The following is a 27,825-nucleotide window of genomic DNA, read 5'->3' on the forward strand; positions in this document are numbered from 1 at the left end:
GTTGGACGCAACGTTACGGTGAATGGCGATCGCTATCGTTCGATGCTAACAAACTTTTTGTTGCCAAAAATGGAAGAACTGAACTTGGTTGACATGTGGTTTCAACAAGATGGCGCTACATGCCACACAGCTCGCGATTCTATGGCCATTTTGAGGGAAAACTTCGGAGAACAATTCATCTCAAGAAATGGACCGGTAAGTTGGCCACCAAGATCATGCGATTTGACGCCTTTAGACTATATTTTGTGGGGCTACGTCAAGTCTAAAGTCTACAGAAATAAGCCAGCAACTATTCCAGCTTTGGAAGACAACATTTCCGAAGAAATTCGGGCTATTCCGGCCGAAATGCTCGAAAAAGTTGCCCAAAATTGGACTTTCCGAATGGACCACCTAAGACGCAGCCGCGGTCAACATTTAAATGAAATTATCTTCAAAAAGTAAATGTCATGGACCAATCTAACGTTTCAAATAAAGAACCGATGAGATTTTGCAAATTTTATGCGTTTTTTTTAAAAAGAAAGTTATCAAGCTCTTAACAAATCACCCTTTATATGGTATCCAACAACCAAGCAGGAATTGGTTCCTATCAGCCCATAATTATATATAGCTCCCATATAAACCGATCCCCAGATTTGACCTCCGGTGCCTTTTGGAGATTCATCCGATCGTATATGACATTTAACAACCATGCCAAAAGTGGTCCATATCAGTCCATAATCATATATAGCCCCATATAAACCGATCCCGATATTTGGTTTTGGAGCCTCTTTGAGGAGCAAATTTCATCCGAGTGAGTTGAAATTTGGTACATTGTGCTAGTATATGGTCGTTAACAACCATGCCTAACTAGGTCCATATCGGTCTATAGTTATATATATATATATATATATATATATATATATATATATATATATATATATATATATATATATATATATATATATATATATATATATATATATATATATATATATATATATATATATATATATATATATATATATATATATATATATATATATATATATATATATATATATATATATATATATATATATATATATATATATATATATATATATATATATATCCCTCACATAAATCGATTTCCAATCACACAAAAATTGGTCCATATCAAGTTCATAATTGTATATAGCCCCCATATAAGCGACCACCATATTTCAATTCTGGCTCTCTACGTACCGTGCAAAAAGTCCATATCGATTCGTAATTATTTGTAGACTTAACTATACATAACTTTTTTGTCTAATATATACCACGTATGGACTAACCCACAATTTAGAAAACGATGTTAAGAAGTTTTAAGATACCACAACCCAAGTATTTCGATTGTGGATGACAGTCTTTCGTAGAAGTTTCTACGCAATCCATGGTGTAGGGTACATAAGATTCGGCCTTGCCGAACTTAAGGCCGTATATCCTTTTTTTTCAAAAGAAGTTTGGTACACCAAGAAAATTAAAACCAAATGCCTGCTATAACCTACTGCTAGATTTTATTAGGTTCTATTAGCAGTCTTGCATTTCAGGATCTCAAGAATTTTCTCTTATCGATGAGGGCTGCCTGATTCCCGTCTGAAACACTCTGATATATCACTAGCATTCCTAAGAGAAGATGAATAAATTTCACGAAATTTTTTCCAATTAAAATCTTAAATGAGTTTTAATAAATATTCAATTTTTTAATTGACTTTGAATTAATTTCTGAGATTGAAGACATTTTAATTAAAAATTAATTGGATCGATTAATTTCATGATTGAAGACAAAAAATATTTTTTCTGTGTGTAGAATGCATTAAAAATCTCAAAATTTTTTTTTTATTTCTTAATAGAATTTTCTTCGATTTTCTTCAACCTTTATTGTTATAATAATAAATCAGTGTTTTTTAAGCTCAAGGTCTTGAAAAACATCAATTTTTAATATTTATTTGGAAAAATATCAGAAATTTTTTTAATTCACATCCAAAACACTGAATTCGGATAACACCTTAAAATGTGATGTAAATTTACTGCAAAGGCTGTTGAAATGGTGGGCATCCATCCAATTTTGCGTCACTACCGGATCCAAAAAACATTTTCACTACTTTTTAGGCCACGCTTTTTTTGATGGGGAGTTAATAAGTTTAATTTAAAAACAACAGATGTGCCAGTTCAAATTTGAATTCAATTAAATTGTAAAGAAAAGGTCAGAAATAATATTAATAGCTTTTTGGCTAAATTCAATAAAAACTTATTGTATGGAAATTCACATCTCATGGAATTTAACTAAATTTAGTGAAAATGTTCGAATTTAATTAAAACTAATAAGTAATAAACAAATAACACAAAAAAATATCACCAAAATATTTCCAATTATAAAAAAGTATAAAGTTGATTGATAACAAATTAATTGATACAATTAACTTTTTAATCAAACTCGGAAGACTAAGTCAGTTAAAAAAAGTGATGGACATTTTTTTTAATTTTTAATTAAAAATTTATTTCAAACAACCAATTGTTAATCAAACTGAAAACACACTATGTCAATTCAGAAAGTAATTGAAAATAGTTACCTTTTTTAATTAAAAAATTAATCGATCAATTAAATTTTTAATTGCATCAATTAAAAAATTAATTGAAATTTGCAAAATATTTTTTTAACCAAGTATTTTTATAACAAATTAAAACTGTGGTTGATAGTATCATATTCGTGATTGAAGACATTTCAATTAAAAAATTAATTGGATCAATTAATTTCGTGATTGAATCAGAAAAAATATGTGGAAATGAATAATAGTAAGTAAATGGAATGCTCCCACGCCTTATTGAATATTGTAGAGTTGGGTAGTTCATGAACGGACAAGTTCAATTGAACTGTACTAGTCTCCCCTTTAAAAGCACAGTAATAATCTACCGACTTTTTAGCAGCAATCTACTATAAAAAAATTGGAGTTGTATGTACCAAAAAACGTGTAAAATTTGTGTGCAAAAAACAGTAACAACTCAACTTGGAAGAGATTTTTCTCTTCGAGTCTCTCTCTCTCTCTTGTCTCCATGACCATATAACTTCAAATGTATTTTCAATATTCTAAACCTTAACAATGCAAATATTGCAAATAATATTTATCATTGTAGACTTACCCAATTGGCAAATAAGATTCCAAAGCTTGATGTATTGTCAAATCAGGCTCGGCTAAGGCCAAACCCTTGGATAGTAAAGCAAAATGTGTACTTATAGTTTCACTTATGGTTGATAAATCTTCAACGTCCTTATCGTCTGTAAATAAAAATGAAAAATGAACAATTCAAATAATATTTATGCAGAATATCGTGGGAATCTTACCTGGTAGACTTAGGTTTTTCTTCATCAAATTGCCACTACACATACCACCCAAATATGAAAGTTCCTGTTCGATTCGGACCAAACAAGAATTGTTGCTATTTAGCTGGAAAGAGAAGGATATTATCAATATTTGAAAACATTAACTTTTTTTTTTAATTTCTCATGGGTTCTATCCCAGTCACAGCCGAATTTCAACAAAGAGTTTCAGATGTGCTTGTTTCCTCTCAGTACTGAGGATTGCAAGTGAGGATTTCAAAGTGGACTGAATTTCTAAATGAGCCTTGTATAACCTAACATAACCTGATGTACATGAATCTATTTATGGGCTATCTGAACGATCGTACTCTATACAGTAAAGGTGAAAAGGGTAAAGGTCAGATGAACTGACAAACCATGATTTCTAATGGGTCCTGATTATTCGGCTTCAAAGACCTATTCAGCATCACTCTTCTGGAGCTTAAACCCCAATCCAAGGTAATCACCAAGTCAATCTATATATGCTAGGAAAACATAAAGAGAACGCCATCTTACATTTAGGATGGCGTTGGAGTCGTCTATTTCTAGTGCTACCAATTACATTATGTCATGTTATGTTACATTTTAAGCTAAATTGAAGTAAAAAAGTTAAATTCGGTGAAGCTGGAAATGAAAAAAATTTGAATATTTTGCATTTTAAAAGAAGGACGATTGCCATTCTGAAGTGAATAATATCAGGAGACGAAAAGTGAATCAAATGCGACAACAATGAGTGATAGAGATCGTGGTGTAAGAATTAATGCCTCCAAAGGTTATACTGAATGGTAGTATTGGAAAGGAATCATCCATTATGAGCTACTCCATCCTGGTCTAACGATCGATTCTTCATTTTACTATCACCAACAGTTGAGATGCGATCAACAGAAAGGACACCATCTTACACCAGGACAACGCTAAACCACATATGTTATATGGTTGATGATGTTGAAAACGACAGTCTGGCTGGGATGTTTTGATGCATACACCATAAAACCCTGATCTTGTAACATTTGACTACCATTTCAGTCAATGCAATTCGACTACTCAATATTTACTCACCAGAACGGGATTATCGTAACCAACGACTAAACACTTGAAGCCAAAACGATTAACACGTGGATCTTGAGCATACAATGATGAAGTCTCCAAAGAAAACTCTACACAATTGCCAGGCAATATCATAACATTCTGAAGCCAATTTGATGATCTGAAAAGACACGTTAAAATTCTTAGAATTACAAGGAAGGCTGATGAAATTATCGGTGGGCTTACGTATTGAACTTTTTCACCACAAACCAATCGGGTTCCATTTTATGTTCAGAATCTTTTTGCATTGAGGTCTTATAGCAAGATGTAAGCAATGTGGCATTCTTACATTGACCTCCATCAGTTGATCGATGACTCTTAATATTATTATCCAAAATATCATAGTAATCTTCATTGGCATGACACATTTCGGCAGTGACCAAAGGTCTCATGGGTACTGATACCAAAAGATAATCTTCCAATTGCGCTGTACCACATTGGGGATCAAATTCTATGGTCAACCATTGAACACAAGGAGGAAATTCGACACGATAACAATTTATGGAAGCACTTCTATAAGGATGTTCGCTTTCCACCACACAATAATGATTGCTTGTCGTTGGTATATCACTGGTGGGAGAATGATCATTGGGCGGATTGGAGGCCGCTACCAAAGCATTGCTGCAAGCTTCATTGGCCAAATCCAATTTTTTGTGGAATAAATCAAAAGAAGGTCTTAAACGAGGTAGATTACCTTGTACCCCAGACTCCTTGCCAGAGCTCAATTGATTAAGGGCCGCAATATGGGGCAAGATGTCTTTGATTAAACCCAATATTTGAACGGAACTCTGAAAACAAAATACTCATTAAGAATTTAGGGGGAAAACTTTAACGTATCACCACACAACTTACCTTGGCATCATTGCATGCCAAATTTGCTATATGAGCATAGACCAAAGGCAACAGGGTATGGAACAAATTCGATGAACCATAATTGAAAACATCCAAAATCTGTGAAGCAGCCATATGGGCTGGTGTATCTTCCGAATCGGCACGAGCTATAGCTACTGGATGGAACTGTGAAGAAGCTCCCATTAGACTTTCCACTGCTTCGGCACCAACTCGTTCGTTCCCATTGAACTTGGTAATCTGGCCATTACGGAAATTCAAATCATGTATGGATGAACTTTCTTCGATCATCAAATCTTTGGGATGTATCTCTGTGGCTCCAATTTCAATTTCCATTTCAAATGGATTGGTGGATCTCTTTTCAAACTTCAATGTTTCTATGATACCCTTGGAAAATGATTCCAAGCGTTTGGATAAATCTCGGGCAGCCGATAAACCTCCAGCTTCAGCGGGTAATTGTGATGTCCTCGAATTGTTGGCCCAATTAATATCCATATGTTCCTCAATGGGCGTTATGTTATGCTCCGAGTCTATAGTTTGGGAATGATTTGAGGAATTATCCGAAGGCGACAAAGAAGCGGCCAAGGTATTGCGAGCCAAAACCAAAAGTTCTGAACATTTCATAGTAATATCCGAAGCTATCTGTAAGGCTGTATCACGCATAGTTGTCTCGTTGGATAAGGTAGCATCATTGGATGTTCCTCCATGAGATCCAAATGAACCACCATTACAACCACTCACTTCCGATTTGATGGGTGTACTGTAGTAGAGAATGCATGGTATTTGACCACGATGAGCGTTGGTGCCATTGAAGCTTAAATCGCAGGCATAGAATTGAAAAGTAGTACCACAAGGACCTCGCACCGAAGGTAAACCTCCATCTCCAGAACATGTTCGATGACCTTGGGAGCAAAATCTCAAAGCATAACGTGCATTTTCCTTCAAATGAGACAACCATTAGTTCATATTAAATTTTTAGATAATCTTCAAGAAGCTTACCTTAATCAAAACTGATCGTTCAAATTTCACCTCAGCCATATCATTTTGTACCACACTCTGATCATATGTACCCGACACCGACTCCAAAGTTTCCCATTTATGTTGCTGTTGTTGCAATGGTTGTTGTTGTTGCAAATCTCCTGAGGTATCACAAAGCAATTCCAATTGATATTCATAGCTTCCAGAGCCAGTGTAAACCATGCAACCGGCCACCGCAATACCACTGCGATCCACAGAAAAGGCTATAGCATCTGGACCAAAACTTCCTGTATTCCAAGTACGACTTTGATCACAACGAGCAAATCGTGAACCAGAAGAGTGTAGAGTTCTTGGTGGTACAAACATTTTGTCATACTGAAATTAAAATAAGAAAGATGTGGGTGAGTTTCAATAAAAATGTTGGATTGGGTAGTAGCCGAATCTACAATATCAGAAGATGGCTTTCACTAATGACTGGCAGCCAGCGGCAGGGCTAATTCCCCGTTCCCCATACATTTCTCTTAGTTTACCAAAGTCTGTTCTAGAAAACGATTCAAAAGTCTTTCGAGTCCATCGGTTATAGGTTAGGTGGCAGTCCGATGTATCAGGCTCACTTAGCCTGATACATCGGACTGCCACATTGGTGAGCTTCTCTCTTATCACTGAGTGCTGCCCGATTCCATGTTAAGCTCAATGACAAGGGACCTCCTTTTTATAGCCGAGTCCGAACGGCGTTCCACATTGCAGTGAAACCACTTAGTGAAGCATTGAAACCCTCAGAAATGTCACCAGCATTACTGAGATGGGATAACCCACCGCTGAAAAACTTTTTTGGTGTTCGGTCGAATCAGGAATCGAACCCTTGTGTATGCAAGGCAGGCATGCTAACCATTGCACCACGGTGGCTCCCATCGGTTATGCTCTGAACCCAATGGAGAAACTCCGAAGCGGTGCAAAATTTTGAATTGCCACTGGTTATCACTTCAATACACAGGAACAATATTTGCAGCACGAGTCCAAAACCACCTCAAATATGCAATTTCAAGGAGCAAACCCTCTAAAAAGCCATCCGGAGAGCGCTAATTGGATCTGGCAGCACTCAGTGATAAGAGAGAAACTCACCACTGTGGTATCACAATGGACTGAATAGTCTAAGTGAGCCTGAAATATAGGCCGCTATACCTAACCAACTATCAGTGCAGCATTGTATTAGTGCGAAGACCAGCACCTGTCTGTTTACAATTGCCTAGAGAGAGAGGATCGGTTTCTCACTTCTGAGCCTGGCAATTGAAGATTTATGCCCGAAGTGAGGACATTCGCCTCACATTATGAGACATTTCTCTTCTCTCAAAAACAATAGAGATAAGAAGATGGGAAATTGGCCTACGTCACATCAAATGTTGCATTGACGGTGTTAGTTCCATACATGTTTGTATTTTTTTATTTGTTTTTTATTTTTTAAATGAAAAACTTAATTTTCTTAATGAAACAATATTAAATTTTAGGCAACAACAAAAAAATTACATTTTCCCGTTTATGGAAATTTGTTTCCTGCACTTAATTTCTTTTTATTTGCATTTTAATGTTACGTCGTATACGCGTTTGGTTAGATAAACGAAAAGTATGGACCTAGCACCGTAAATGGTTTGATGTTCTCAGCAGCCAATCTCTCATCTTCTTCTCTTTATTGTCTTTGACTTCTGTCCTGAAGTTGCTGCATAGTCATAATCTAAACTCAAACGGATATTCCTCGTGTTCCCATTTAAAACTATCGCGTAATGATCAAAGAAATCTGTTTGATGTTCTCAGCAGCCAATCTCCCATATTCTTCTCTCTATTGTCTTTGGCTTCTGTCCTGAAGTTCCTGCATAGTCATAATCTATCGCGTAATGATCAAAGAAATCTGTTTCCATACTTACATCTCCTATAGCCGTTTGATATACAATCTCAGCCAAAACACGTGCCAATAGATGACAACAATTATCAATCAAGCCTTGATTGAAATCCTTGGTGCAGTAGCTACTTGTGGAGTAGGTGTATGGAACACTCCTATTGTAGATATTCTCCAAACGATCACGTATAGGATTAGCAATAATATCCAAGAGACGCATTAAGACATCCTTAAAGGTCCATGAGTTACTCAAGAAATCTCGTTTCTCTTGCTGAGTGCGATAAATCATTTGTTCAACCAATATGGGATATTGATGGGAGTCCGTCGAGGAAAGCATGGGTAATCCAGAATTGTCACTGGGACTAACAATCGAATGACGTTCATTGCCATGATTGAGTAAAGCAAAGGTGGAACGCAATTTAACTGTTGGTGAACATAAACCCGCCAATATGGCACTCAATAGACGAGAATGGAGAGTTCCTTGCTGCAAAGAAAAAATATTGACATTAATTACATGTTCCGTTTTTCAAAGGATCCATTACAAACCTTATCCATTTCCGATAGTAAATCACACAGACAATTCCATTTCAATGTAGATGTTGGATAGAATACTCCAAAACATGCCACAAAACTAATATGACATTCATCCAAAATCTCCAAAGCCATAGCCAAAGCCTCATCACTGCTTATATCCTGGAAGATATCATCACAGAAGATGCCAATTAGCATGGCCCTAACATTACCAATGCATTCAGCCAATTGTATATTTTCCATATTGGATTTCTTCATGGGTGATTGATTGCCACCACTTGTTCCACCACCGCCGCCGCCGCTGTTATCATTGAAATATTTTGTAAGAATACTGCTGGAGGGTTTTGTAAATTTCGATACATCTTTGTCCATTCGATTAGCTCCGAATGTACGGTGAGTTGATACAGTAGATATATATTCAGCAATTTCATCAGATGATCCATATTGTGGATAGATCTCATTGGTATATTTACGCAACAGGCGCAGGCAGGTTTTATTGACGTGAATCAAGTATTCCAGAGATTGTTTAACCTGCAATTGATGGGACATATCACGTTGCTCCCTTAGATAACCCTTGAATGCTTCCCATGACCAATTCAACATGAGAACTAAACTTTCAAAACATTCTTTGGTCACACTATTGGCAAATTCTTTGGTTACTCGTTTCACTGGATCCACATCCACAGGGGCTGGCGGTTGTTTGGACTCTTGAGTAATTAGGCGATATAATATTGCTGGTATCTGACCAGAGTTAACATCGGTTCCATTGTTAGCCTTTTTAGATGATTTGAAAGTGAACACCACCTGATCCTCTGTTGTCACGGTAGCTTGACCACACGATCCACAATCCGAAGAAGGACCAGCAATGCGAGCCCACACCAAATACCAGCGTCCCGCTGTAATGCTCACCGGTTTGGGTAGCAGTATGTGGTACTTACTACGAGCAGGACATTCGAAAGGGATTTCTTTTGTTTCACTTATCAATGTGCCTTCCTTTTCGTATCCACCTCCATCGCAGCCCATATCGTAGAGTTTCAATTTACATGAATATTCACCACGTCCACCAAACATACCAAAGCCATCTGAAATGAGGGAGAGAGAGAAATTATTACACTCGAAATTATTACATAACTATTGGGAGCCACCGTGGTTCAATGGTTAGCATACCCACCTTGCATACACAGGGGCGTGGATTTAAACCTAGTTTCGACCAAAAACCATAAAGTTTTTCAGCGGTGGATTATCCCACCTCAGTAATACTGGTGACATTTCTGAGTGTTTCGAAGCTTCTCTAAGTGGTTCCACTGCAATGTGGAACGTCGTTCGGACTCGGCTATAAAAAGGAGGTCCCTAGTCATTGAGCTTAACATAGAATCGGGCAGCACTCAGTGATAAGAGAGAAGTTAACCTAAGTGAGCCTGAAATATCGTGCTGCCACTATACCTAACCTAACTTGGGACGAATTATTTGTCAGAAGGACTTTTTCTCGCAAAGTATTCGGGGCAAAGGATTTGAGGTCCTAGATCTTCTTTTTCGTGATATTGACATTTGGTATTGCAAGAAAAATGTGAAAGCTTACCAAGACACTAGACGAGTAAGCGACACTCAAACCCAATGGTCCAGAAAACGTGAGCTGAAACGGGAAACTGTTACCTCTTCGCGAGCACGGAACATGAGAATACAACCTAGAAAAAATTTGGGATCACTCTTACGAATAACAATTTTGCTTCCGTAAACACCGACTTGAGAGGGATAAAGTAAATAGAAAATGCAAAAGATACGATTGTTGGATGGATCTGAATCCTACATTCCCTCAGAATTTTTCCATGGAGGCATGAAAGTTATAAATAGGAGCGACAAGATCCGTATTCAAAGCATGAAATGTGGTGGAAGTGGATGGAAGATTACCGGTGCCTTTCGATCAGACTGGCAAATGATTCGACACATACGCTACGTTTAAATTCTATCTCACTACCAACGAAATACTGGACTTTTTGAAAGTAGGGAATATTGTCCCGACCATGAAACTGGCACACATATGAGGCTCCTGGAGGCTGTTACCAAGAATCTAATAGTATTGAACCTTACGAAAGTCTTAATTCCACAGGTGTTGGCTGGGAGATTACAATTTGACAGAAACCTCTTTCGCGAGAATGTACTTCTTTCCCAGAGGATGTTCGAACCAAAATCCTAAGCCACGCTATTCACTATATGGACTGCAAAAAATGTTGCAGTCGATGGCGAAACAATTCTGACAACAAACTACCCCAAGATTCTCGTGCTCACAATCCACAGCCTTTTTAAGTCGTCTGCCAACGACACTGTAATTTGTGATAAGCTCCACGGTAGAAACAAGGTCCTCAAGTCGATTGGTCACCGGCAACACTTGACTCATAATGCAATTAAACTATGCAGCGCCAGTGTGGACACCTCACGCAAGTGCTACGCAGCGGAGTAACATACAGACCGGCCAGTACGCTGCCCTTAGAACTGCGAGAGGATGTCCCCACAGAACATGCCTGGATCATATTTATGGGGAGACCACGTGCGTAGACACAATTTTATGTAGTCAAATCAGTGGGTTGTTAGGCAGTAACCATCACCGATCCACCATCTTACGAATAGAGAACCACTACCCAGGAACGTAAAGCTTCATCTTCATATTCTTCTCTAGAGCGCGAGAAACAGAGTTAGAGAAGAGACTCTTCAGATCAGGACACATACCTGGAAGTTCTGAATAGGATTCATGAGGATACTGTAGTTGAAGCAGTGAAAAGCTACAAAGTTAATCCTGATCCACGATCTTACGAATAGAGAACCACTACCCAAGAACGTAAGGCTTCATCTCCATATTCTACTCTAGAGCGCTAGAAGCAGAGTTATAGTCTCTAGATCAGGCAACATACCAAGTAGTTCTGAAAGGATTCATAAGAATACTGTAGCTGAAGTGGTGAGCAGCTTCAAGGTTAATCCTGTTCTCAAAGTCCGACCACCGCCCATACTACCGGAGGAAAGAGACCTCCCACTGCAAACAAAGATAATTGTGGCCCAACTACGATCAAGCAAGTGCAGCCGCCTCAATTCCTATTTATGATTGAAAGCAGCATAGTTGGCGTATGTCCTATCTCTACATGACACGAGTCACCTTTTCACTTGGTCATCCAAATCTACCCCACTCACCGTCAAATCATTCTGGATGCATCCCACCTAGGTCGCAGAGTTCCTCGATACAGGCTGATGAACTAAAAGCACAAAAAATGGATGATAACACCACTCACTGACAACAACAACTGCCTTCGGTTCTGATAGCAACTCTATTCATGTCTTTGAGAACTGAAGTTGAACTTGTGTTCCCATACCTATTAGCTTTTCTGTGGCTGAAGATCCATTTCGACAGCGAGAAGTATTTCTGATAAACTATATAGATGACTAGCCGGGCAAACTCGTAATGTCAAGAAGCTTGAAGTAACGATCAATGCCAATTCAGACTAACAGATATTTACCGCTTTCTGTATTAAAATTACATAGCGTTCTCGTAATCAATTGATTATACAACTCCCCTACAATAAAATCAAACCTATATAGCCGATATAGCACTATACGCCAGATAGAATAGAAAGCAATCTCAGAAGATGAATCACAAATACTTACAAATCATAACATCAGTATCAGCCGAAAATCTTATAGCCTCTACACTATGTCCGGAATAACCCCAACCGCCTCCAAAATTATCAAAGCGATTGCATATTTGATATTGATTATCTTTCAATTCTTTGCTTTGATTATCTTCTTTGGGAGATATATCTTCGAAACAGGCTGGTCTAAAAATGGAAGACAATTAAAAATTAGCTTGGATATTTCAAACAAATCAATTGATCTAAAAACTTACATGAAGTCCTGGGCAGATGTTAGAACATCCAAACAAGCCAATAAATTCAATGAAGCATGTAAGCGAGATATTTTAGAATCCAATTTATTGGGTAACGACAATTCAGGAGTCAATAAAGCTCGATAGTTTGATGAGTTCTACCAAACAAAAATATTAAATGGAATCAAAATTAGTATTATTTTTTACTTTTACTGTTTGGGATTTTGAATAATTCTTACCATGCCACCACTCTGTTGAATCTCACTGGCCAAAACATTGTAACTTAGAACTTTCCTTTGATTACAATCGTATACCCATAGAATGTTATACATAGGATCCATGGCAAAGGCCAATTTTGAATAGGTTTTCTCATTTATGGCTGCCGTAGATGATGAAGCCGCTGCTTTGGGTGATGATGGACTCTTTAGGGATCCTTTTGTATAATCTCTATTACGTTCTTTACGTTGAATACTTGATGATGGATTATGCATATGATTATCTTGTAAATCAAACATTTGATTTCTAGCCTCATGCATACTACGAGACATTTGCTCATTGATGGCATTAGATGAACTGGGTCCCAATTGCACCATTGTATTTTGATCAACATTTTGATTGACTTCAGGAACAACTTTTGGTTTATTGGAGTGCTCCATTTTCGCAAAATCAACTTGATGATGGTAATGGGCCGTGCAATTACCATCTCGGCGATTAATGGATATTGCACTGAAGGTTAACGGTATAGTGGGAATCATTACTGGAAAAAAGGAGAATAGTTTAGAGAATAGACAAAAAATCGAATAAAAGTTTAAATGAAAACATAAATTTACCAAATTAATAACCAAGGTCAATTAAAAAATTAATGGATTCAAATAATTTATTTAATTAATTTTTACATTGAATAAAAATTACACAGAAAATTTTAACAAAATATTTAGAATAAAAATTTTAGAATTTATTGGAGTATAAAACGTAATCAATTAAAAGATTAACTGATACAATTAAATTTTTAATCGAATTAATTCAGTTAACAAAATTATTAAAAGTTTTTAATTATAATATTAATTCTCCCAATCCCTTTAGTATAGATCTGGCGTGTAGAGAGAGGGAGAACTATTCTTCCCAAAATAAATTTAAAAAAAATTATTTATATTAAAAATATTAATTATTTATATTAAAAATATATATAAAAAATATATATATAATATAAATTTTGCTTGGAAATAAAGATTTTTTTTATAGAATAACGGATCTTTATGAAGATGGGGGTTTGTGTTTTGGAACACAATAAATTTCAAAAGTTTTTTTTTCTTAATAAATGCATTTGGAAGATATTATAGTTGGATTGGAAGTTTAAAACTTAATCAATTAAAAGATTAACCGATACAATTAAATTTTTAATCAAATTAATTTATTTAAGAAAATATTAATTGTCCCAATAAATTCGATCTTATTGGACAAGAAGACGAAGGGAATTGATACAATTAAGTTATTAACAAGTAAATGCCAGATACCAATCTACACAAGCCTGACTGTACACATGTTTCATTGCTGGCTAATTTGACTTTCCATAGCTTCCCAGCAAAAAAAGCGTCGCCAAAAAGTAGTGAAAATGTTCTTTTTGGATCCGGGAGTGGTGCAAAATTGACGCAGAAGCGATGGCCTTGTCATAGGACGGAAGTCCTCCATTTCAACAGCCGTTGCACTGAATTTGCATCACTTCTTTAAGGTAGGTACTATGTTCGGTTTCCGAAGCGAAATCCCATACAAAACCAAAAATGCGAAAAACTACCGAAATATTTTTTCATTTGTGGTACTTTGTTTTTTTTTCGAGTTGAAAAACTGACATAAAGTGCATAGTCCCTAATTAGGTCGGCTTTAAATCCTTCCATATGTTGAGATTAGTTAGTTTCAAAACATGGCGCCATTTGTAATGTGAATTAAGAAATAATTGATTTATTCAAATGATTTGTGTTAAATTAGAATACAAAAGTGGTTCGCCTTGTTATTTAAAAATGCAATTAGATTGACGAAATAAAAATAACGGAGTGCTATATGTATATAAAATATATAACAGCATCTGTTTCTGTAGCCGTTTCTGCCACAGTAGCATCTGCCCTCACATCCCTGACACCCACAATTGCAGCCACTACCTCAGCTACAGTGAACAACTCCAACATAGCACCCTCAACACCTGCCACGACCACAGTGGCTGTGACCGCAAATATTGTATTGCAACAACCAAATACAACGACCGCCCAAGTAGTGAGTGGTCCCATTGGGGTGGCAGCAAATACTACTCCAACATTAGCCACTATTACTAATTCTTCAAATGCAATATCGACTGTTGCTGCCGTTAGTAATACAAATGCAATACTAATGCAATGGTGGTTTCACAATCATCCACAATAGTATCACCAGCAGCTGGATCGAATGTTGTTGTTCCCACCACTACAATGGCTTTAGCAGGAGCTACCGTGGGACTTAAGTCTGGTCCAGATATTACAATGACATTGAACCGTATAAATACGGCAGAGAATGAAGTTGATGTGGAGGAATGTTTACCAGGTGATGTTGTTAAATTGGATTTTGCTGGCGAAGAAGTGGCCGGGTGAAATTTTACCCCTAAGGAATGTCTTCTAGGAGTTTCCAATCGGCGACCGGTGCCCGTTGGAAACTCCGCATATTACAACAGTACCATCATCGCTTCAGCCATCAGCAACAATAGCATTCCATCAGCGTCATATTGTAGAGATACAACCAGGCCACCATTTATCATCATCCCCTGCTAATTTAGAATTGACTAATGTTATGCAACATAATGTTTGCACAGAACACGAAGAAGTAGAAGAAGCTAATTGTCATAATACTGCAGATGTAATCGATGAAGATTTCTTTTTTAAAATATGCTTAAAAACGATTTCGTCTCATCTCTGTAAACCCAGTGCTTCTACATTCAACACCCATTTTTTACAAAGAAATGAATTGTATTTTTTTTTATTATTTTACCGCTCCTCGTAATTGCTCCCTTTTCTATTTGTTAAGCGAGCTCGTTTTTTGTGTGTAAGAGGCGTAAATGAATGAGAACTGAACAAAAGAAATGTTAATGCAATTTTAATTTTTAATGGAAACAACATGAAAGCTAAATATGAGAAATGATAATTAAAAATTTTTAAATATAACAATATTAATGAAAGAAAGCTGATAATCCAGAAAAGAAAACATTGTGTTCTAGGGTCTTTAATTAGTGTATAAATGTACAAATTAATAAAAAATCATAATAAAATTATAATCGAACTTGTTTTATTTTTATATACCGGGGTATAAGTAATTGGGTGGTCTTATACGTTTTATACTTTTTAATATAAAATTAGTAAATTTTTCTGAACAAAGTTATATCCAAAATAAATGTTTATAGCAAATAATTAAATAATTTTTATTTAAATAGCAAAATAATTTTCTTGTATTCATCATTTGTCCAAAATGATTGCGATAGGCTGGAATGAAACGATTTAATTTCGTTGTGGCTTTTAAATTTCAGTTAGCGGCATTCTTGCATTTTATCAATTCAAAACACTGGTTGAATTTCATAACGTGACTGAAATAGTTATTGGAACTTATACATTGGGAGAGTATAACATCCTTCAGTAAACCAGCCAATTGCTTCTCAATGTATTAATTTCAGTCAACGAAGAGTCTGGTATAGAACACTAACATCCCTTTGTGACGAAATATAAGTCGGGAACAGTGACTTTGGCTTAGGGACTACCCTTGAACTTGAGTTATGGGCTTAAGTTGGTTGTTCCCCCCGATGTAACAACATTGGCAAATGAAATGGCGTTATTATCCTTTGTGGGAACCGTGGTGGTGACCACTGGATTTGAAATTGCTAGTGAGGCGGCAACAGCATGGTATTGCAATGCGATTGTGTAGATATTGTGGACACCAACGAATTAAGTTTGTTGATGAATGAGTCCATTGCTGCGCATGATGTAAAAGTTAGCATAACACCGGAATTATATGTTTTTTTTTGATGTGCGTTACAAATTGACGGTATCCATTTGGAAAAGCTGAAGAAGACAATGTACCACATGTTGTAAAAGCTGTTGCAGAATGTGGTAAGACACCAGGAGTAGAGCGGCTGGAGCTTTATTCTTAACAATTATTAGTGTCCAGTGCTGTATGCGATTTTTTTGCAAAACAATCCAAAAACTGGTAGAAAAACACTTTTCAAAACAATTATCATGAATGCGTGTATGTAAACAATCAGCTGCTGCGTATGTATAAGTAAAAATAGTATGACATTTGGCGATGTTGTCAATTAAATTGCGGAGAAATAAACGCGGAATAGCTCCAAAATAGCTGTTTTCTTCGTTCGAAATGTATTGTCAACACTCTCATTTTTCAACGCGAAAGAATGGTTAAGTGAAGTTTTTTTCGTGCCAACAAACATAGTACCCACCTTAAGGTGTGATCGGAATTCAATGTTTTGGATGTAAATTAATAAATTTTGTGATATTTTGTCAAATAAATAATTTTTATAATTTTTAATGTATTCTAACACTTGTCGGAAACCTTTGACCTCAAACATTTTCAAAAATTCACAATTTTTTCAGATTGGATTTATCATTGTTGTCGACAAAATGTAAATGATTTGTACCATTTTATGAATTCTTACTCTGTTTTTACCCTATTTGAAACAAAAAAAGTTAAAATTATCCATTAAAGTATGAAAAAGTTATAAAAAAAATTGAATTAAAAGAACTTCCTGGGTAGTTAAAATAAAGAACATCATTGGGAGTGCATCTTCTGGAAGTGCTTTTAAAGTTGTGCCTTTGGAAGAACTTCCAATTTTTTTTGCTGGGTTGTAGTATAGATCTGGCAGGGGGAAGCCCAAAATGGGTTCTATACACGGTGCCATTCGAACCAAAAATTATCTACCAAAATTTGAAGAAAATTTTACCAAAAAACTACCAAACAAAACAATTACAATTTTCTTTCAATAGAAAATTTTGTGTGTAAGAGGCGTAAATGAATGAGAACTGAACAAAAGAAATGTTAATGCAATTTTAATTTTTAATGGAAACAACATGAAAGCTAAATATGAGAAATGATAATTAAAAATTTTTAAATATAACAATATTAATGAAAGAAAGCTGATAATCCAGAAAAGAAAACATTGTGTTCTAGGGTCTTTAATTAGTGTATAAATGTACAAATTAATAAAAAATCATAATAAAATTATAATCGAACTTGTTTTATTTTTATATACCGGGGTATAAGTAATTGGGTGGTCTTATACGTTTTATACTTTTTAATATAAAATTAGTAAATTTTTCTGAACAAAGTTATATCCAAAATAAATGTTTATAGCAAATAATTAAATAATTTTTATTTAAATAGCAAAATAATTTTCTTGTATTCATCATTTGTCCAAAATGATTGCGATAGGCTGGAATGAAACGATTTAATTTCGTTGTGGCTTTTAAATTTCAGTTAGCGGCATTCTTGCATTTTATCAATTCAAAACACTGGTTGAATTTCATAACGTGACTGAAATAGTTATTGGAACTTATACATTGGGAGAGTATAACATCCTTCAGTAAACCAGCCAATTGCTTCTCAATGTATTAATTTCAGTCAACGAAGAGTCTGGTATAGAACACTAACATCCCTTTGTGACGAAATATAAGTCGGGAACAGTGACTTTGGCTTAGGGACTACCCTTGAACTTGAGTTATGGGCTTAAGTTGGTTGTTCCCCCCGATGTAACAACATTGGCAAATGAAATGGCGTTATTATCCTTTGTGGGAACCGTGGTGGTGACCACTGGATTTGAAATTGCTAGTGAGGCGGCAACAGCATGGTATTGCAATGCGATTGTGTAGATATTGTGGACACCAACGAATTAAGTTTGTTGATGAATGAGTCCATTGCTGCGCATGATGTAAAAGTTAGCATAACACCGGAATTATATGTTTTTTTTTGATGTGCGTTACAAATTGACGGTATCCATTTGGAAAAGCTGAAGAAGACAATGTACCACATGTTGTAAAAGCTGTTGCAGAATGTGGTAAGACACCAGGAGTAGAGCGGCTGGAGCTTTATTCTTAACAATTATTAGTGTCCAGTGCTGTATGCGATTTTTTTGCAAAACAATCCAAAAACTGGTAGAAAAACACTTTTCAAAACAATTATCATGAATGCGTGTATGTAAACAATCAGCTGCTGCGTATGTATAAGTAAAAATAGTATGACATTTGGCGATGTTGTCAATTAAATTGCGGAGAAATAAACGCGGAATAGCTCCAAAATAGCTGTTTTCTTCGTTCGAAATGTATTGTCAACACTCTCATTTTTCAACGCGAAAGAATGGTTAAGTGAAGTTTTTTTCGTGCCAACAAACATAGTACCCACCTTAAGGTGTGATCGGAATTCAATGTTTTGGATGTAAATTAATAAATTTTGTGATATTTTGTCAAATAAATAATTTTTATAATTTTTAATGTATTCTAACACTTGTCGGAAACCTTTGACCTCAAACATTTTCAAAAATTCACAATTTTTTCAGATTGGATTTATCATTGTTGTCGACAAAATGTAAATGATTTGTACCATTTTATGAATTCTTACTCTGTTTTTACCCTATTTGAAACAAAAAAAGTTAAAATTATCCATTAAAGTATGAAAAAGTTATAAAAAAAATTGAATTAAAAGAACTTCCTGGGTAGTTAAAATAAAGAACATCATTGGGAGTGCATCTTCTGGAAGTGCTTTTAAAGTTGTGCCTTTGGAAGAACTTCCAATTTTTTTTGCTGGGTTGTAGTATAGATCTGGCAGGGGGAAGCCCAAAATGGGTTCTATACACGGTGCCATTCGAACCAAAAATTATCTACCAAAATTTGAAGAAAATTTTACCAAAAAACTACCAAACAAAACAATTACAATTTTCTTTCAATAGAAAATTTTGTCGAAATTTTCTTTCTATAGAAAATTATGTCAAAATTTTATTTCTATAGAAAATTTTGTCAAAATTTTATTTCTATAGAAAATTTTGTCAAAATTTTATTTCTATAGAAAATTTTGTCAAAATTTTATTTCTATAGAAAATTTTGTCAAAATTTTATTTCTATAGAAAATTTTGTCAAAGTTCTATTTCTATAGAAAATTTTGTCAAAATTTTATTTCTATAGAAAATTGTGTCAACATTTTATTTCTATAGAAAATTTTTTCAAAATTTTATTTCTATAGACAATTTTGTCAACATTTTATTTCTATAGACAATTTTGTGAACATTTTGTTTCTATAGAAAATTTTGTTCAATTTTCATTTCTATAGAAAATTTTGTCAACATTTTATTTCTATTTATGAATTACCTTAAGTTAAAGAGGAATATTTTGCAAAATCTACCAAAACATTAAAAATTGTACCAATCTAACATGTTTGGTAGATTCCTACCAACTGTGGCAACCGTGGTCCTATTCTTCTTCTTCTCATGGAAATTACATACAAGAATTATTCTTCCCAAAATAAATAAAAAATATTTTATAATAAAAATAAAAAATATAAATAAAAAACATGAAAATGGTCATAAGTCATACTTACATATAGTTTTCTTATTGGCTGCTACATTCATTTTTGGTAACATCTGAGTGGTTATTAAGGATTCATCGAGCTTTATGAATGTCTGATCGCCACTTGCTCCAATCCATGTAGCTTTTTTACCAAAGCTGGGACCAATACCACTGTAATAGAAAAAAATAATTAATTAGCCTAAACTAAATGATATCTAAAAATGTTAGCATGGCCGCCTTGCATACAGAGGGCCATAGTATCAAACCCGATTATTGATGTCGCAACAAAACAAAACTATAATACTATCATGGCGGAATAAGGAGGTTGAATCACGATAACAAAAACAACAAATTTCAATATAGGGCTGTTTTCTTTTTGCACTGGATACAACATTTGTATGGGCTATCCAGAACATCGTTGCACTGATGTTCTATCCAGAACATCTCATCAGTGCAAGTCGCGCCGATGTTGCCAGATTGTATTTTGATAAAGTGACGCTTCTTCGACTCACAATAGCAATTTATTGTGACTATTTTATCGAAAAACATGAAATTCAACGTGATACAGTGTCATAAATAATCGCAGCAGTAAATATTTAATACTAATTGGAGCATTTCATACATTAAAAATGCAAGATTTCACTTCTTTTATGTGATTGTTTTTAAACAGCTGATGACAGTGTTGTATATTTTTGGAGATGTTCTGGATAAACGAGTACTTTGTTTTCTTTTAGTCCTTCAAGGCTTAGGGTATCCAGTGCTAAAAGAAAACAGCCCTTATGTTGTTTACAATTTTAAGAAGTCAAAATCAGCTGATAAAAGAATCGTATGTCATTGGTAAAAGTGGCAATTATTTATTCTTTCAATTGACCTGAAAAAATAATTAAAATCCAGTGAAAAATAAAGGTTCAAATTGAATTGTGTCACCTATGAGTGATTGTGAAGTGGATAATTCATCCGAGGAACGCCGATATGAGACTGTTTAAGCGACTTCTCTTAAACCGCTAAATGCACCATACTCAACGTCAAATCAAACTAAACACACCAAATGTATTACTGTGAATGAAAGCAAACAGGTGATTTCATGTCAGTAGAACCGTAGTTGTCATTAGATTCAACAATAACACCAAAAAATAAAGAAAAATTTGCGCAAATATTTACGAGTTTTATATACATGAGGTGTAAACCTCGAGTGCCATGGAGATGCACCAAGGAAATATAACAAACCTTCAATAACCTGAGTTGAATAAATACAGTCCACTAAAAAATTATCTCAGCGTTATTCATGTTCCTCCGAAGCCAGAATTAACCAGTGATCTAAAGATGGAAGCTAAACTGCAAAGGGAACTGTCCAAGTAATATGCCTCGAAATAATAAATATGTGCTATTACGTAGTGCTAAGCTTCACGAGCTTATTGGATTTGAGGACAAAATATGACTACATCTTTATTTGTACGAAACTGCCGTTACGCGGCATTTGGTTTTACGAACCACAACAACAGAGAATCGTACAAATATGTTGATGAATACTTTTCAGACATCCCAACAGTTTGAGGTTACACCACATCAATTTAAAGCAGGAACAAAAACGAAGCTTGTGCTCTCCCACTTCTACCAAACCTTTACATACAACAATAACAAAACATATATTCCGCTATGTTGCACGAGTGCAAAGGGGGAGAATGTTTAAGCGACTTCTCTTAAACCGCTAAATGCACCATACTCAACGTCAAATCAAACTAAACACACCAAATGTATTACTGTGAATGAAAGCAAACAGGTGATTTCATGTCAGTAGAACCGTAGTTGTCATTAGATTCAACAATAACACCAAAAAATAAAGAAAAATTTGCGCAAAGATATTTACGAGTTTTATATACATGAGGTGTAAACCTCGAGTGCCATGGAGATGCACCAAGGAAATATAACAAACCTTCAATAACCTGAGTTGAATAAATACAGTCCACTAAAAAATTATCTCAGCGTTATTCAGAGACAAATAAGACTATAATACCCACCAAAGTTAAGAATGGAAGTCAGTCAAATGGATCTTCGCCATCTATTAACTAAAACAGTTTATCATGGGCGTCGAGTCGCCCAATTACAATATATTCTAATTCCTTGGCGGGAAATGGTATAGTGTTGCCAGCTCTTATTAAACTTTTACTAGGCATTGTTGTTGGCTGGCCACGTGGACAATCTTTTCACTTGAACTAAATCAACAAATGAAAAGATATTACATGTTTTTATCCATATCCAATATTAAATAATGGAAAATCATGATATATTGACCATCAAAAACACTCAGAAACACTCAGAAACAAAAAACGAGGATATTTTTGCCGACAAGTCTATCGCTATGGTTATATTTACATACTAAGGGAGCCCATAGCTTACTTAAAGATCTTCCACATTAAAGGCAGTGACATTTAATCTGCGTCCTGCCTCAACATTTATAAGATAAGATATCTTCCACTACCCTTAATCCATAGCCAAAAAGAAGAAGCTACTTACAATACCACTCCCGGTGTACAATGCCACAAGATCTTTTGCCTCTGGGATATAAGTTGAGCTACTGAAGCTTTTTCGGGTATTGTTTCATTATTGGCTAAAGCCTCGCGAAATTGAGCAGCACTATTCGCTTTCTCACTGTCTCCACGAACACTTGAGTTTTTCTGTTGGAAGTCATGTGGTAAACGACCCAATTGACCCTTTTGGAAATTGCCAAAGGTATACACTAAACCTTTATAGGTTAATAGCACTGTGTGATTACTTCCAGCCGCAACCTGGCATACATTTCCAGATACATTAACACGTACGGGTCCGCTAACTGGTTGCATATCACCAGTACCCAATTGACCAAATTGATTGCTTCCAAAAGCGTAAACCTCTCCGGATAGCGTTAGAAGAACAGTGTGATGAAGGCCACATGAAACCTGCACCACAGGCGATGTGGATGGCATTTGTAAGAGTTGCGGTGCCAGCGGAGCAACACGTGGAGGATTTTCTTCGGTATGACTTCCAGTATCTTCCAGAGATTTTTTATCTTTACGACGCATAATAAGGCTTTTGGAACGCTGACGATTCAATTGTTTGTTGGAATCTTTGGCAGTATCTGAAACTGAAAAAGTTACAATGAAGGGTTTTTATTTCCAAGGATCATATTAAAATTTAATTACCATTTTCTGCTTCCTGTACAGCAATGCAAGAAGCACAAAGGCCACATTTAGAACAGCCGGCATCACCATGTCCACAGGCACAGATTCTAGATAAGATATTAGGAAAATTTATTCTATATCGCAGATGGAATTATAGGCAATACTTACGATCCTCCTACCCTTTCCTCCAAGGGAACATTTAATGAGGAAACACATGAAACATTGTAACCAGTACATTCTCGGCAAACTACACACACCCTACATTGGCCCTGTACCACACTATGATCATCGTAATCACACAAATTGGAGAAATCAAATTTCAATTTCTTTGAACTTTGAGATTTTCCATTGGCGGCAGACCCATCGGCAACAACGGACGGAGAAGTTCCACTATCCTTCGATTTACTATAGACATGACCACATTGTCCCTTATTATTCAGACCAAAGGTGAACACTTGTCCCTTGGCATTAAGGGCCACGCAATGGGCCTTGCCCAAGCTTACTTTCTGTATATGTTGATCGGAGAAATCGCTGACAAAGCCCTGCGAATCGCAATGCACCGTATCCTTGCCGAACATAATCAATTTCCCGGTCTTGGTTACAAAAGCCGATGTCCCATTATTACAGGCCGCCTGCACAATGACATGACCCTCAATTTTGGTCATTTTCTTTGGTTTGACCGCCTTGGGTTGACGTCTATTCTTCGAGATATCGCCATCTTCACCACGCCGAGCAGTACCAGCAAAATACACAGTACCATCGTCATTCACCAGCAGAGCATGGATACCATCGTGACCCACAGCAATATGGATAATTCGGGATATCTTCGAGATAATCAATTCTGTGAGTTTCATAATAGGTGTTCGACCCACGGATTTCAAACCTAAGGAACTCGATTTGCCATAGTAGTAGACTTTGCCATTGGCGCAGACTAAACCAAACTCCTTGCCACATACAATCTCCTGCAGATCCACATCATTGGGAATTTTTGGCTCAAAGATATTGTAGGAAGCTTGAATTTTCAAAATTTGATTTTGATTCAAGACCTCCTCTTCAAAGATGGCATAGCCCAATGTGCGAAAACGTTTGCGAGACAATTGCAAAGGCAATTCAACAGGTAGACTGTTATCGCGATCAGCGGTGCGATTTTGGTGGCCAATATTAAGGCGGCGAACAACAAGGGAATCCTACAAAGAAATTGGAACAGTCACAACAATACACTTGCAGAATTATGTCTTCTTTCAACTTACATCTCTGTTCGTGCATATAGCATTTAACGAATCCTCATCCGTAAAGAGGGTGTAGTTAAAACCCTCCCTTATGGGTAACATATTAACCGGATTCATACTCTTAATGGTCAGCAACTCGGTATTCACCAAATGTAAATGATCAGCATTTCGCTTTGAATTACGCCTATAATACAATTGACCATTGCTGTAACCCAACCAACCGGTTTTCTCCTTAGTAAATTCATCATTTTGCATGTATATATGTCCTTTGTATGAACCATTATAACCAGTTCCAATTTTAAGAAGAGCTCCACCCAAGAGCAAAAAAAGATATGTTCCATCTGAAGCCAAAGCCGGTTCGGTAAAGCCCCCAAAAGGTGCCTTGATGGTGAACTGTAAGAATGAAAACAAACAAAAAACAGGAAGATAATTTTAATAATCTACAAATGAGTAAGAGAATCAGCGAAGTCAAGAGGAAAATGTGGTTAGAGTTCCTGTAGAAGGGATATTCCCATATCAGTCACTTTGGCAATGATTGGTCCGAAGAAGTTTGTGAGCGCTACCGCAATAAATGGAAAGTTTCAAGCGCAGAGTCCGGAAAAACACGGCTTAACAAAAGTTATATATGATATTGAACAAGATCTTAGCCAACGCGAGCAGTGTCATAGGACCATCACTTGGATTTCGAAGACCACCCTTAAGTCCCTGCCGTGACGACCAAAGTGAAGTGTTGAATTTAGGGATACGAAGACGTGATGAACGAATAACGAGCCTTTACCACATCAATGTTTTACTTGCGACCTATTTGGAAAAAACATAAATTCGGAAAAACTCATATAACCAATGACATCTTCGAACTTCTACCTTACTGATCTTGCGAGTTATTTCACTGCTAGAAATTTAAGGACCGACTCTTCAGCCAAACCATTCAATACATGGACTGCAGAAGTACACAGGCAGGTGAATGTTAGAGTCGATGGGTGTGTCCACAGAACTCCCCTGGATCATCTTTATGTGGAGACCAAGATCCTTCACGTGCGTAGACACAATTACATTTTCTAAACGCAGTATGTCCCATCCCAACAACCCATCACATTAACCGTACGGATTTATCTTCACCTTGTAGAGCGCGAGATCGAGTGCTTCAAAAAACAGCATCTAGATACGACAACATACCAGACACGTCTGAACAGGATTCATAGCTGAAGCCGTGAGAAGCCTTAATCCTGAGGTTAAACCTGTTCTCGGAGTCCGACCACCGCCCAGAGCATCGGAGGAAAAAAACCTCCCATGGCAGACTAGGGCAGTTTTAGTGTTAATAAAATTAGGCTGTAGCAGCCACCCCAACTTCTACTTATCAGTGATTTTCAGAGAGCACCATTTGAACGATCCATGTCCATCCGGTTCGATTTCAGAAAATACGAACATTCAATTAATCACCTAATCGATAACTGTGATAAGGGAATAAGGGCGAGATTGGGGGTCACGCACTCGGCAGCTCTTCAGAAGGCAATATTTTCATACCAGTGCAGCGCCACCTGTCAGCGATGACGAGAGACGGCTACCTAGAGAGACTCGGTCGGATCCGGGCAATTCAAGATGTCTGCCCGAATTGTGGACATTCTCCTCTTTACGTGTCCTGCGAAACCAACATATCTGACACCTACTTCACTCTGAACTCATCCAGTAGAGGCAGCTCGCTTCGACGAACTGAATGTCAATTTGGCGACGTGGTAGCAGCTGATTCGGAAAGGTGCACGAAGTTCATATCGAGGTTTCCGATATTATATACATATTGTAAAAGCCATGTCGTACACCAAGACTTCCAGTTAAGAATGGCTTCCGCAAGCCCACAGATTAAGGCCTCTTCAGAACAGGGTAGGGTAATAAAACGGTAAGAACATATCCTGTTTACGTAGGCTGCCAAATTTACTCGACCGCCATATTTGTTTGGACTCTTCACATCGCAGTTGCATAGTTTCCCGATCTAGAGGCTCCTGTCTCAACAGCAAACATACTAAACGTACCACTATCATAGTGGAATAATCTAATTGGTTATGCTAATTGCATATCCTCTTCGTCTCCTCAAGTTACGGAATAATAATAAACTTATATGGAAAAACTTTTTCATCAACTCACCTCATCTACCAAAGAATTTGCTGGTACACCTTTAGTATAAAATTCGGGACATGTGGGCTTGGCCAAAGCAGCACTTATGACTGTACGTTGTAGCATTCCTAAAACCACAGGCATTTGTATGCGTTGCATTGACAAATGTCTGGGAGACATTATAAGGGCAGCTATGGCTTTCAGCATTTTTCCTGTATCTCCACGGGCAATACATAAACCCACTAAAGCCGAACAAGCCACTGCAGACCAATCGCCTTCATTACCAGCATTAGCACCGCCACCACCACCAACACTCCCTTCAGTGGTGCTACTCGTATTCATTGTAGCTAAATCAAGAAGGAGATCATACAAAGGATTTATAAGTTCTTCAGGTTCATGCTTAAAAGATTCCGGCTGTTGGCCCTGTATAACATCCAATAAGGCCTTTAAAGCTTTCGAACATAGCATTGGCTGTATGTGTCGAGCTTCAGATATCAATTCGAAGAGGCTACGCAAACCAGCTCCAACTATCAATGGTACAGAGACAATTTTCGTCTCTTTCTCCACACATTCCTCAGAGTCTGATTCAACATCACTATTGGCTGAATCTTGACGTGATCGTTTACCACCTCCAACTCCCCCAGGAGCCTGCGCGACAACACCACCAACATTTCCACTGCCAACTTGTTGTAGGGCATTGAGTGTGTGACAAGAACACTCTATGGATTGGTTACCCACCAAACAGGATCCACAAAGAAGGCAGCATGTTGAATTGAGATTGGGTAAATGTCTGACATTACCACTTAGCTCGTAGAATAGTAGACGTCTTGTTTCTGCTTCCAAAACAGTTGATCTTATGGCAGAAAACACTGCAAACTGAGATGCATTTGCTTGTAGTTCGATATGGGCCACAGGAAATGCTGGACATAACAGTAATTGTTCCTTAATTAATGGTGGATCCAATGGATTAAGAACTCGCAACTCAGGATTACCATCCAAAATAGCAATGGGAGATTTTTTATCCTTGTTTTTGCGTTTTCCTGACTTACGTTCATTTTGCACTTTCCTGAAAATTTGAATAAATACAAAAATCAGTAGGTGTCTATAAATAGATATCAAAATGGAAATAAATGTGATTTAATTCAAATTAGTAAACATTTTCTTTTACACTTCTCCTAAAATACACTGTGTCTAACA

The 27,825-nt window shown here is 36.5% G+C and overlaps 1 protein-coding gene across 1 annotated transcript in view; it reads right to left on the bottom strand.

The window, feature by feature from the left end:
• The window catches only part of hiw (MYC binding protein highwire), a 153,735-nt gene that overhangs the window by 123,493 nt on the left and 2,417 nt on the right, over nucleotides 1-27,825 (bottom strand). The window contains exons 2-18 of the mRNA XM_075303121.1: nucleotides 26,659-27,694; nucleotides 24,541-24,912; nucleotides 23,459-24,477; nucleotides 23,312-23,397; nucleotides 22,647-23,253; nucleotides 20,164-20,303; nucleotides 12,798-13,315; nucleotides 12,580-12,716; nucleotides 12,342-12,511; nucleotides 8,706-9,772; nucleotides 8,188-8,643; nucleotides 6,290-6,643; nucleotides 5,294-6,229; nucleotides 4,628-5,229; nucleotides 4,415-4,562; nucleotides 3,341-3,443; nucleotides 3,139-3,274 (exon numbers count right to left, since the gene is read on the bottom strand). Coding sequence (XP_075159236.1) covers nucleotides 3,139-3,274; nucleotides 3,341-3,443; nucleotides 4,415-4,562; nucleotides 4,628-5,229; nucleotides 5,294-6,229; nucleotides 6,290-6,643; nucleotides 8,188-8,643; nucleotides 8,706-9,772; nucleotides 12,342-12,511; nucleotides 12,580-12,716; nucleotides 12,798-13,315; nucleotides 20,164-20,303; nucleotides 22,647-23,253; nucleotides 23,312-23,397; nucleotides 23,459-24,477; nucleotides 24,541-24,912; nucleotides 26,659-27,694 — 7,887 coding nt within the window. The remainder of the gene's footprint in view (nucleotides 1-3,138; nucleotides 3,275-3,340; nucleotides 3,444-4,414; nucleotides 4,563-4,627; nucleotides 5,230-5,293; nucleotides 6,230-6,289; nucleotides 6,644-8,187; nucleotides 8,644-8,705; nucleotides 9,773-12,341; nucleotides 12,512-12,579; nucleotides 12,717-12,797; nucleotides 13,316-20,163; nucleotides 20,304-22,646; nucleotides 23,254-23,311; nucleotides 23,398-23,458; nucleotides 24,478-24,540; nucleotides 24,913-26,658; nucleotides 27,695-27,825) is intronic.

The sequence above is a fragment of the Haematobia irritans genome, chromosome 3 (assembly GCF_050003625.1).
Source record: "Haematobia irritans isolate KBUSLIRL chromosome 3, ASM5000362v1, whole genome shotgun sequence".
NCBI lineage: Eukaryota > Metazoa > Arthropoda > Insecta > Diptera > Muscidae > Haematobia > Haematobia irritans.